The sequence below is a fragment of the Littorina saxatilis genome, linkage group LG8 (genome assembly GCF_037325665.1).
Source record: "Littorina saxatilis isolate snail1 linkage group LG8, US_GU_Lsax_2.0, whole genome shotgun sequence".
Classification (NCBI taxonomy): Eukaryota; Metazoa; Mollusca; class Gastropoda; order Littorinimorpha; family Littorinidae; genus Littorina; species Littorina saxatilis.
In genome coordinates this window covers 50441868-50454367 of record NC_090252.1, presented here as the reverse complement: position 1 = coordinate 50454367, position 12500 = coordinate 50441868, and the positions used below count along the sequence as shown (strand labels likewise).

The window sequence follows — 12500 nt, the reverse complement described above, 5'->3', positions numbered from 1 at the left end:
CACAGTATGTCCCCAACACTTGTCCGCGTTCCCCTTCGCCTGTTTGAACGGATGAAATGACAGTATAATCATTCACGCGTACACTCGGGCACACACATACTACCACACATACACACACGCGCGTAGACATGTGAGAGCACACACTCGCGCGCACGCACACATACACACGCACACACACACACACACACACACACACACACACACACACACACACACACACACACACACACACACACACATGACTTAGGTTTGAAGACTCATGTAACTACAACGGGTACAACAACTTGTATCTCCAAAACACATGCTTTTAAACTAGAGTGCGACCGACTCTACGGATCTCTAAACACCTTACCGTCCCGAAGCTCGACTGAGTCCAATGATCGTAACACCTTACCGTCGAGAAGCTTGACTGAGTCCCAGCTCGTAACACCTTACCGTCGCGAAGCTTGACTGAGTCCCAAATCGTAACACCTTACCGTCGCGAAGCTTGACTGAGTCCCAGCTCGTAACACCTTACCGTCGCGAAGCTTGACCGAGTCCCAGATCGCAACACCTTACCGTCGCGAAGCTTGACTGAGTCCCAGATCGTAACACCTTACCGTCGCGAAGCTTGACCGAGTCCCAGCTCGTAACACCTTACCGTCGCGAAGCTTGACCGAGTCCCAGATCGTAACACCTTATCGTCGCGAAGCTTGACCGAGTCCCAGATCGTAACATCTTACCGTCGCGAAGCTTGACCGAGTCCCAGCTCGTAACACCTTACCGTCGCGAAGCTTGACCGAGTCCCAGATCGTAACACCTTACCGTCGCGAAGCTTGACTGAGTCCCAGATCGTAACAGCTTACTGTCGCGAAGCTTGACCGAGTCCCAGATCGTAACACCTTACCGTCGCGAAGCTTGACTGAGTCCCAGCTCGTAACACCTTACCGTCCAGAAGCTTCACGGAGTCTGGGCTCGTAACATCTTACCGTCCCGAAGCTTGACTGAGTCCCAGATCGTAACACCTTACCGTCGCGAAGCTTGACTGTGTCCCAGCTCGTAACACCTTACCGTCGCGAAGCTTGACTGAGTCCCAGCTCGTAACACCTTACCGTCGCGAAGCTTGACTGAGTCCCAGATCGTAACACCTTACTGTCGCGAAGCTTGACCGAGTCCCACCTCGTAACACCTTACCGTCTAGAAGCTTCACGGAGTCTGGGCTCGTAACATCTTACCGTCGCGAAGCTTGACTGAGTCCCAGCGACAACGTCTGCTCTTTTGAATGCCAAAGTCGGTGAAGTTGAAGCGGATGTAGAATCCAGGTTTGGCAGTGATGTTCCAGACACACTTCATGTTGTTCATATACCTCTCGGGGTACCCGGGTGACTGGATGGTTTGAGTGGTTCTGTTCACTTCTATGTTTCCGCCGCATGTTGGAACTGTTCAACATAGAGTTAACGGAATGTAGGGTTGTTCAGAGGGTACCCGGGTGACTGGATGGTTTGAGTGGTTCTGTTCACTTCTACCCCGTAAAATCCCTAGCAAACGCCCAGTATCTAGCAAACGCCCACCCCCCACTTTTGGCCAAAAGTTGTGCAGAGGGGTCACTACCTAGGAAACGCCCACCCCTTTTTTTTTCTTTTTTCTTTAAGACAGTCGGCCTCCTTTATCTACGATTTGTGCACACTGTTCGATGATTCGCCGGTTTTTTCTTCTTATTTTTTTTCTATCACAGAACGTTGATCTTTATTTGTGTAAACAAACGGTGTGTTTATTTTTCATTAAAATTGCATAAATCACATGTTGGATCACTTTTTATTTCTTGTGAAAATGTGATGACACTTTATCTTGCAAAGGGGTGTATACCTAGAAACGCCCACCCCTTACTTGTACCCGAAATCTGTGCAGAGGGGGGGGGGGAGGTGGGCGTTTGCTAGGGATTTTACGGTATGTTTCCACCACATGTTGGAACTGTTTAGCATAGAAATAACAGAATGTCGGGTTCTTCAATCTTATGGGCAGACATTTCTTTGTTAATTGGAGAAGAGTTCTAGCCTGATGAATGTTCTCTCAGTAACACCACACATTGTTTGCGTTTGAAATATAAATGTAACGTTGTCCAGATATTACATTAGAATCGCAGTCCAACAGTGGGGACAACATCGGACGCTTAATTGGCTGCAGTTTTTACAACCCAACTCATCTTTTCGTCTTGAACTTGATAGCAGGCCTGAAAGAGGCGAGGGTTTTACTCGCCATGGCAAGTATATAAACATTTAATAGGCAAGTAGAAGTCTTTATCTACTCGCCAAATGCAGGTAAAATTGCTGAAACAAATGGTTGGCTTGGCGAGTAAAATTTGCTCTCTGGCTAGTAAATTATGAGAAGTACTCGCCAAAGGCCGGTGTCCCATTTTGTGGACTGCATGTCAGCGCTGCATAGACAATGACTAATGAATGTAGTGAACTGTAGCAAATGGTCACAATTGATGTATGTCACACGCTTTCCTTCTTTGCCACTACTAAAGCAAACGTGTGCAAGATTGTATGTTACACGCTTTGGAGCATGTGCAAGAACGGATTCAAACTCGAAATCGTCCCTCCAAAAGCCCCAAAATGCACACACGACTTTTATTTCTCCTGCTGTTGTCGTGTCTTCTCTTTACAAATTCTTCAACGCTGAGAATACTGAAAACGGCATCCCAGACTACAGTACTGTTTCCATACGCGAGTTTAGCTTCCCTTGGAAAGTGGCTCGCTCAGGAGGCCTGTTAGTCTGAAACTAGAAGGACAGAGTTCTGAACATAGATGACAAAGACCCCGGAAAGAACAAACATTTCGCGGATGCAGACACAGAAAGACGTCATGAAGAATGGAATGCTTCAAAAGATACAGACTGTGACGATGACTGTGACGTCATTCACATATACCGAGACGTCATTCATAGTTGTTCGTTCACTTTCGTCAAAAAGTAGATCTCTCCACAATGGCTGCTCCTGTGTTTAGGTTTATCAAGCGTGAGTACGCAAAACGTGTTTGTTCTCTCCTCTGTTGAAGCTGTGAGACATAATCGCCATTACGAGCTAGTCGTGTGACAGAGAGTGTTCTTGCACACTCGACTGCTGCTGTTTCACTCCGGCTAAAGCCGTCGTGAAACATCTACAGTCTCGTGTGCAAGAAAACTCTCTGTCACACGACTAGCTCGTAATAGCGGGTAATGTGACCCTCCACCACGAAATGAGTCGCATGTCACCTCGCGTGGTTCTGCGCTGGGCTAAATATCCGGGGAGTGTCTGGTAACAGTGTGAGGGTCACCTTAGTCACATGCTTATAACTCAAACAGTTTTCGCTCTTTTTTAAAAGGGTTTTCACCACTGGATAGAGCATAACAAACTCTTTAGGAAATGTAAAATGTAAAAATATGAACATCATGCAAAGGTGACATGCGACTCATACCGTCGTGGAGGGTCACATATATCCAGAGGCTTTACACTGTCTGCATGTCTTCTCTCTTATAACTCTATTGCATAAACTGTTTCAGCTGAAGTGTGATGTTCATTTTTGGTTGAAGCGGCATTAAAACTTGGTAACCAAACAACTAATCGTGTGTGTGTGTGTGTGTGTGTGTGGGGGGGGGTATGCGTGTAAGTGTGTGTGGTCATGTTGGGCACGAAATACGTGTGACTTTACGTGATGTTGTACTTTGAGGGTCAGCTTTTTTCTGTGAAATTGCCTCAAACAGATATTGGTGCCATGTGAAGCTTGGACACTGTTATCTGTTATATATATTAGAGCATTACTTGTCTTAAACACCGCTCTGAACCCTCTGTAGTAACTGCGTTTGCGGCGATAGTCGGTGTTGAACGTGAGCGTCATCAAGCCGTCTGTCGTCTGGTAGGGGGACCAGCTGTATTTGCAATCCTGCCCAAAACTCTTGCCACTCCTCTCGTCTCCTGAAAACACGGGCAATGCACAGTTAGCAAAATGTAACACAGGGGAAAAAAAAACGTCCGACAGAGAAACTCAAAGAAACACACAATCAAAACACACCCACAGAAACTTAAAACAAAACGCCCACATAACAGCAACAAAACGCCCACATAACAGCAACAAAACGCCCACATAACAGCAACAAAACGCCCACATAACAGCAACAAAAAATAGAGAAAACGAAAAGATTTAGACAATAAACGTAATAATGTGCGCACTTTTACGTAGGCTTGACCATCATCTTCAATTCACGGTTTAAACATGTTCAGCTGACGGTTTTGCACGTTGTACATATCTTACTTGTTCACAAGGATCAGGGCCAGTAGGGAGCTGGGGCTTTACGGGCAGAGATTACCCGGAATTAACATTTGGTTCTTTGACAAACTTTTCAATATAGTCTTGAGTCGAGCGTTTGACAATGTCTAAGCCTGACGGCGGGTGTACCTTGCACCCCTTTGTATCATCAGTCTGCCTTAGCGGAGTTAGTCTAGAATATGAGATTTCCAAATGACTGTGTTCATCCCGCCAAACTATGGTAGGATTGGTTGACATTATGACACATATCAGTTGTAACCAATTGTGACCCTCCACCACGAAATGAGTCGCATGTCACCTCGCGCGGTTCTGCGCTAGGCTTAATATAAGTCCGGGGAGTGTCTGGTAACAGTGTGAGGGTCACCTTAGTCACAGGCTTACAACTCAAACAGTTTTCGCTCTTTTCTAAAACGGTTTTCACCACTGGATACAGCATAACAAACTCTTTAGAAAAATGTAAACATATGAAAATCATGCAAAGGTGACATGCGACTCATTCCGTGGTGGAGGGTCACAATTAGATCCTGTGGTCTCCATATCCGACTCCGTAGGAGCTCCGCCCTAGGCTAAAGAGCACAACGCAGTTACCACCCAATCGGAAGCCACCCGTAGTGTTCGATTGGTTGAATCTGACACTTGTTGCGATTTCAACGAATCAGAACACGCGGTTTGTTCTCCCCCGTTTGGGCGGCACCAACTTTCGCTTCGTGGACCTCAGCCCAGGAGGCCAGAAAGTCTGTCCTCCGCGAACACATGGGACGTCAACTTTATTCAAGTGTGGCATACAAATGCAAATGTTATTTTAGTGACACGCACGCAGAAAGGCAGGGAGGGGTGGGGGGGGGGGGACGACGTGTATCATTCACCTAAATCATTGGACGCATATGACGGAATCATTCAAGTGTTTGATTGAGCAATCTACGACCAACCCTGTGTTTTCTTCCCCACATCAGACATGTTTTTTTACTGTTACATTATTATACTTAAAACTGACAACACTAAGATGTGTAGACTTTACAAGGCCTTTTGTTTTAAGCAAAATAAGCAAAATAAACGCTATTAACATTTGTGTTTGCCCAACCTTCAAACACCTCGGCGAAATCGTCGCATTCAATGTTCATTCTTTCATAAGAAAGCCAGAGGACTTGTCCTCTCGGAGCAGTGATGTGCCAGACGCAGTACTGGTTGTTGGCATACGATGTGGGATAGCCAGGAGATTCAATGTATTGAGCAGAACTGTTGGCTACAAAGTCTTCCCCGCATTCAGGAATAACTGTTGAAGACCAGATGCAAATATGTGAACATGTGTGTGTGTGTGTGTGTGTCACACGCACGCACGCGCGCGCACACCCTCACCCCCCACCCCCCTCACACACACACACTTTCTTTCTCTCTCTCTCTCTCTCTCACACACACACACACACACACACACACACACCCCACACACACGCGCGCACGCACGAAGACACAGACACACACACACACACACAAACACACACACACACACCCCACTCACACACACACACACACACACACACGCGCGCGCACGCACGAAGACACAGACGCACAGTCACACACACAAACACACATACACCCACACACAAACACACACTCACACACACTCACACACACACATACACACACATATACACACATATACACGCACATATATACACACACACGCACACACACACACACATACATATACATACACACACGCACTTTCGCACGCACACACATACGCACGCACGCACGCACGGATGCACGTACGTACGCACGGATGCACCCACGGGGGCACGCACACACACACACACACACAAACAATCACACACACACACACACACACACACACGCACATACACACACACACACACACACACACACACTCACACACACACACACACACTCACACACACACACACACACATGTAAGTGGTACTTGTTGACAGCAGTGTTAATCTACAACTATCATTCCGCAAGAAAATATCCGCTGTTCGCACAAAGCAGTCATGTTGTTGATTTATCGAAAGCAGAACGATGGTGAATGCACTTAACAGCGAAACATACAAAGAAGAATGCATTTGTGTTTTTCAAAGGAGAGACAACAATAACAAATCATGTTTTGGTTTGTGAGTCGTAAAATGTGAAGCGTTAATCTGTAGATCTTCCTTTTGTTCTGGCGTCTGCTGTCTTCTTGTTTACATTCTGTCAAAAAGAAGATATCTCCACAATGACTGCTCCTGTGTTTAGCTTTGTCAAGCGTGAGTACGCAAAACGTGTTTGTTCTCTCCTCTGTTGAAGCTGTGAGACATAAATGCTATTCAGACTTGGTCGTGTGACAGAGTTGTATTCCACACTCGATTAGCTGATGTCTAACTCAGACTGACAGCTTCGTTAGACAATCAACGTAATCTCGTGTGGAAGAAAACGTCTGTCACACAACCAAGTCTGAATAACAGGTAGGCCTATTGTTATCAGTATCGTCTTCGTCAAACACGTGAGTACAATATTGTTTGGTCTTTTTATATTTAGTCAAGTTTTGACTAAATATTTTAACATCGAGGGGGAATCGAAACGAGGGTCGTGGTGTATGTGCGTCTGTCTGTGTGTGTGTGTGTGTGTGTAGAGCGATTCAGACTAAACTACTGGACCGATCTTTATGAAATTTGACATGAGAGTTCCTGGGTATGAAATCCCCGAACGTTTTTTTCATTTTTTTGATAAATGTCTTTGATGACGTCATATCCGGCTTTTCGTGAAAGTTGAGGCGGCACTGTCACGCCCTCATTTTTCAACCAAATTGGTTGAAATTTTCGTCAAGTACTCTTCGACGAAGCCCGGGGTTCGGTATTGCATTTCAGCTTGGTGGCTTAAAAATTAATTAATGACTTTGGTCATTAAAAATCTGAAAATTGTAAAAAAAAATAAAAATTTATAAAACGATCCAAATTTACGTTTATCTTATTCTCCATCATTTGCTGATTCCAAAAACATATAAATATGTTATATTCGGATTAAAAACAAGCTCTGAAAATTAAATATATAAAAATTATTATCAAATTTTTTTTTTCGAAATCAATTTAAAAACACTTTCATCTTATTCCTTGTCGGTTCCTGATTCCAAAAATATATAGATATGATATGTTTGGATTAAAAACACGCTCAGAAAGTTAAAACGAAGAGAGGTACAGAAAAGCGTGCTATCCTTCTCAGCGCAACGAATACCCCGCTCTTCTTGTCAATTCCACGTGCACTGCCTTTGCCACGGGCGGAGTGACGATGCTACGAGTATACGGTCTTGCTGCGTTGCGTTGCGTTCAGTTTCATTCTGTGAGTTCGACAGCTACTTGACTAAATATTGTATTTTCGCCTTACGCGACTTGTTTTATATTCATTGCTTCTGTCTAAGTAGGAGGATCTTCGTTTCACACGACACAGCTTAGTTAAATTCAGGATGGTCCACATGTTTGGTAAAAAGAAAAGTGCCAACATATTCGATTGTCAGTTTGACGTTGAAGGCGACAGAGAGCTGGGAAGGGACTAACAGTTGTTAATCTAGCTAATTTAAACATTTCACGTTGTAAATAAGTATAATACATATTTGTCTCTTCAAGTGCGAACATCTTTATTTGAGAAAACGTAACATGTTGCTTTCGATTTTAAATCTTAGAGTGTGGTTTGGTTTGAAACTCAGCAACTCAATTATAAGTTTGTGAAGGGGACCGACGGGGGTCGGGAGGGGGTGCGAACTTAAAGAGAATAGGACCGTCTGTCAGTCTGTGTCTCTCTTTCTGCTGTGTTGTGCATGAATGCACCACAAAGGACAGAGGCTGTTGTCTGATAGTTAGGGGGAAGTATGCTGGTTTTTTTCGTGTTTCTATAACCCATCGAACTAACTAAAATAATGAGAGATATAATTATCAGACAAGAATTAATTGAAACAAACTGTTTGTTTCTCTCATTATTTTACAAAGCTAGAGTTCGGCGGGTTAAAGAAACATGAACATACCCAGCATACTTCCCCCGAAATCGGCGTATGGCTGCCCGAATTGCGGGATTAAAACGGCCACACTAGTAAAAACCCACATATTCTAAACCACAAGTGAACGTGGGAGTTTTAGCTCATTAACAAAGAAGAAGAAGAAGAAGAAGAAGAAGAAGAAGAAGAAGAAGAAGAAGAAGAAGAAGAAGAAGAAGAAGATCAGAAACCATGCCAGAAAAACAGGCAACTGCAGTCTGATACGTACAGGTGATGTTGAGCCGAGGACTGTGTGACGCTGTTCCGCGTACGCTCGCGTCGAATGTGTGTTTAGGGTCAGAAAGAGTCACGCTCTCGGCTCTGCATGTTGCCGACCCACCGTGACGAAGGCTCGGATCTGGGATGAAGGTACACGTGTTCACAGAAGACGGATTTTGACAGAGTACCCCTCCCCACTGGTAGTAGGGTGTAGGATATGTATCCTCTGCGTTGCAAGTCACGGTGACTGGCTGTGTTCCGTTCCTGATACTTTGGGATGGAGAAATACTCACCTGTCCATCGTATGGACCATCTGGAAAAAAAAAATATTGATATATGTGACCCTCCACCACGGAATGAGTCACATGTCACCTCACGTGGTTCTGCGCTAGGCTAAATATAAGTTTGGGGGGTGTCTGGTAACAGTGTGCGAGTCACCATTGTCACAGGCTAATATCTCAAAAAGTGTTTGCTCTTTGTTAAAACGATTTTCACCACTGGATAGAGCATACAAACATCTGTGGGATAATGTAAACATATGAAAATCATGCAATGGTGACATGCGACTCATTCCGTGGTGGAGGGTCACATAATGAAGACCCAAATGAAAGCGCAATCATGCCGATCTCCTGCCTGTTTAACTAACAGTGTCCCACACATATAGAATGTCGACATGAAACCATCCCTGGGGTGTTTAAACCGTGTTATATCAGCACATGAGAAATGCAGGATAATCGTTCTGACCCGAATTGGATATATTTGTTCAGGTACAACTTGGCTCGAAATGCTTACACTTGTCGACATGTTTGTAGGTATGCAGCGACAATCTCCAGGCTAGCATTAACAAGTGAGTCAAGCTCAGCTCGGTATCGTATATGCAAGGACTGTATGGATGTATGAGTGTTTACACACCAGGACAGATATTAATGGCTGTTATGCTATATGGCGAAATACATGTTTGTTCTTGTTCTTGTTCTTGTTGTTCTTGTTCTTGTTTCAGACACAAACTGAAAGGTTTTCTGGTGCTGCTGCTGTTGTTGTTGTTGTTGTTGTTGTTGTTGTTGTTGTTGTTGTTGTTGTTGTTGTTGTTGTTCTTGTGATTGCGTTTGGTGCTGTTCTTGATACATTTGAGGTGGTGTATTTGTTGTTCCCGTAGTGCGTTGGGCATATTGTCGTTGTCAGAAGCAATCTCATCCGGGAGCGTGTGCGTGCGTGAACGTGTGCGATGTGTGCGTCAGACTAAACAAATCACTCACAGGCAACTCGCAGAGTGTACACCGCCTCTTCTTCAACGCCCTTTGCTGTGAGACGACAGGTGTACCGTGTCCCGTTGTCTGAGCGCTGAACGTTGGTGAGGGAGAGGGAGCCTGACTGTGAGTGTCCGGGCCACGTGACGTTGTGAGATTTTCCCATCTTCGCACGACATGTGCAGGTCAGGTTGGACTTTTCCATCACATAGCTTGGACAGTCTATCTTTATGTGTCCTGTCGAGTATCAGGAGAAAGACACACTTATGAACGTGGGAGTAACAAACATTTGACATCAGAACAGAACACAAGCTTACGTGTCCATAAGCAGTCTGCTTGTTAACGTTCTTAATGCTGTTACTGTTAATAACGTGTATACAAGAAATTAATAAAAATAAGCTTAAACCAAGTGAAACGTACGAAATAATTCGGTATGGTGACCAAAATCAAGTACAGGGTGACCAAACAAAATTGCGACCCAAAATAACTTCAAGATCCGTTGACCGAATCACTATATATTTGGTCAACATACACTTCAGCCTATGCATGACCCTTCCACAAAGTGTCATTTTTGTGTAGATCAAATGGTCTGACTGTTGTGCTGTGCAATGTCAAATAAAGTTGCCAAATTCGGAGATCGACTCAACAATACGAGGTTCAAAATTGAGCGGTTGCCAAACTTACCCGATTTAAGCCCTCAAGAGTGTTACCTTTGAGGCAATTCGAATGACATGTTGTACCTGAATCAACATTAGACAATAAGTGATTTGAATACAGCAATTATAGGCAAGATCAGGGCATTTTCCGTTGATGAATGCGTGCGTTTTATTGATGAATGTTGTGCGACATTGACCTTTACAACGAAAGGCTCAAATTTTCCAGTCATTTGAGTTTAGCAAATATGTTCATAATTGTTGTGCATGGACTTCAGTTCTTCCACGACCAGTCTACACAGTTTCGAGTCTGTAGGTAGAATTGTCCGACATTTACCTTTTCTCAAAAATGTGTTCCAAATTACACCTGCGAAATTGTCAATGACACGAAGGTTTTCCTGTCAAGTAATTGCCCTGAACCTGGCTGTAACAGCTTTCTTCAGAACACCGATGATCTATTGGGTAAAAGGAGTCTATGTGTATTTTCAGACATTCAGATAATCCAAAAGGTAACAGTCTGGAGGGTTTCAATCAAGTAAGTATTGCTACCGCTCAATGTCAAACCTTGTTCTGTTGAGTTGATCGCCGAATTTGGGAAATTATTTTGAAATTGCACAAAAGTCAGATTATTGATACTACAAAATTGCCACTTTGTGGAAGGGTCATGCATAAGCTGAAGTTTATTAAATGTAAAGTGATTCGATCAACAGGTGTAGAAGTTATTAGCATTTGGTAGGGTTGCATTTTCCCAGCGAAGCTGGAGGTATCCCGTGAACGCTATACTGTAATCGACTTGAGAAATGTGCATACCGAATAATACATGATAAAGAAGGATTCTTTGTGCCCGGCTACGTGCTACAGTTGGAGATGGAAGTTCACCAAAAATTGGGACCATACTAACAAAAATACGGTGGGTGCAATAGTCGCCCCCATTTTTTCAGCAAACGCCACCCAAGGCCGTTTTGGACGGGTAGAAATTCCGTAGTTTCCAAGTCTATGGATAAAGCTCGCGTAAGAAGAATACGTCACGGTCGAAAGTCTTTGACGTCAATTAATGCATCATGACGTCATGCCTCCCTGAAGTCTTTCTCTCTCGCGCAGTGTGTGTGTTTGTGTACATTTTGTGCACATGTGTTAGTGTTACTGTGTGTGTGTGTGTGTGTGTGTGTGTGTGTGTGTGTGTGTGTGTGTGTGTGTGTATTTGTGTGTGTGTGTGTGTGTGTGTGCGCACGCGTGCATGAGTCTGTACTCGTATATGTGTGGTGTGTGTGTGTATTTGTGTGTGTTTGTGTGTGTGTGTGTGTGTGTGTGTGTGTGCGCGCACGCGTGCATGAGTCTGTACTCGTGTGTGTGTAAGTGTGTGTGTGGGCATACGTGTATGTGTGTGCGTGTATGTGTGTTTGTTTGTAAAGGTGTGTTTGTCCGTCTGTCCATATGTGCGTATGGGTGTGTGCTGTGTGTGTATGAAGTTTTTTTGTGAGAGTGAGTGAGTGCGTGTTAGAGAGTGTGTGTATGTGTGTGTGTGTGACTTGGGGGGTGTGTGTGTGTGTGTGTGTGTGTGCGTGTGTGTGTGTGGGTGTGTGTTTGAGAGAGAGAGAGTGTGTGTGTGTGTGTGTGTGAATGTGTGTGTGTGTGCATGAGTTTGTGTGTATGTTTGTGTGTGTATGAGTGTGTATATGTGTTTGTTTGTAAAGGTGTGTGTGTCCGACTGTCTATGTGCGTATTTGTTTGTTTGTTTGCTTAACGCCCAGCCGACCACGAAGGGCCATATCAGGGCGGTGCTGCTTTGAGATATAACGTGCGCCACACACAAGACAGAAGTCGCAGCACAGGCTTCATGTCTCACCCAGTCACATTATTCTGACACCGGACCAACCAGTCCTAGCACTAACCCCATAATGCCAGACGCCAGGCGGAGCAGCCACTAGATTGCCAATTTTAAAGTCTTAGGTATGACCCGGCCTGGGTTCTAACCCACGACCTCCCTATCACGGGGCGGACGCCTTACCACTAGGCCAACCGTGTATGTGCGTATGAGTGTGTGTTTTGTGTGTATGAGATTTGTGTGAGTCAATGTGTG

General features: G+C 44.5%; 2 protein-coding genes across 3 annotated transcripts in view; both read right to left on the bottom strand.

Moving 5' to 3' along the window:
- Positions 1-10031, bottom strand: part of LOC138973789 (bone morphogenetic protein 1-like) — a 13482-nt gene extending 3451 nt beyond the window's left edge. The window contains exons 1-6 of one of the 2 annotated variants that reach the window (XM_070346497.1): positions 9777-10031; positions 8531-8833; positions 5365-5556; positions 3779-3931; positions 1215-1418; positions 1-39 (exon numbers count right to left, since the gene is read on the bottom strand). The exon at positions 1-39 is cut by the window's left edge and continues 129 nt beyond it. In XM_070346497.1, the coding sequence (XP_070202598.1) occupies positions 1-39; positions 1215-1418; positions 3779-3931; positions 5365-5556; positions 8531-8833; positions 9777-9972 (1087 nt within the window). In that variant the 5' untranslated portion in view covers positions 9973-10031. The remainder of the gene's footprint in view (positions 40-1214; positions 1419-3778; positions 3932-5364; positions 5557-8530; positions 8834-9776) is intronic. The other variant, XM_070346496.1, reaches the window with a different exon arrangement.
- Positions 1-12500, bottom strand: part of LOC138973788 (uncharacterized) — a 45172-nt gene that overhangs the window by 28636 nt on the left and 4036 nt on the right. The gene's annotated exons all lie outside the window — the stretch shown is intronic.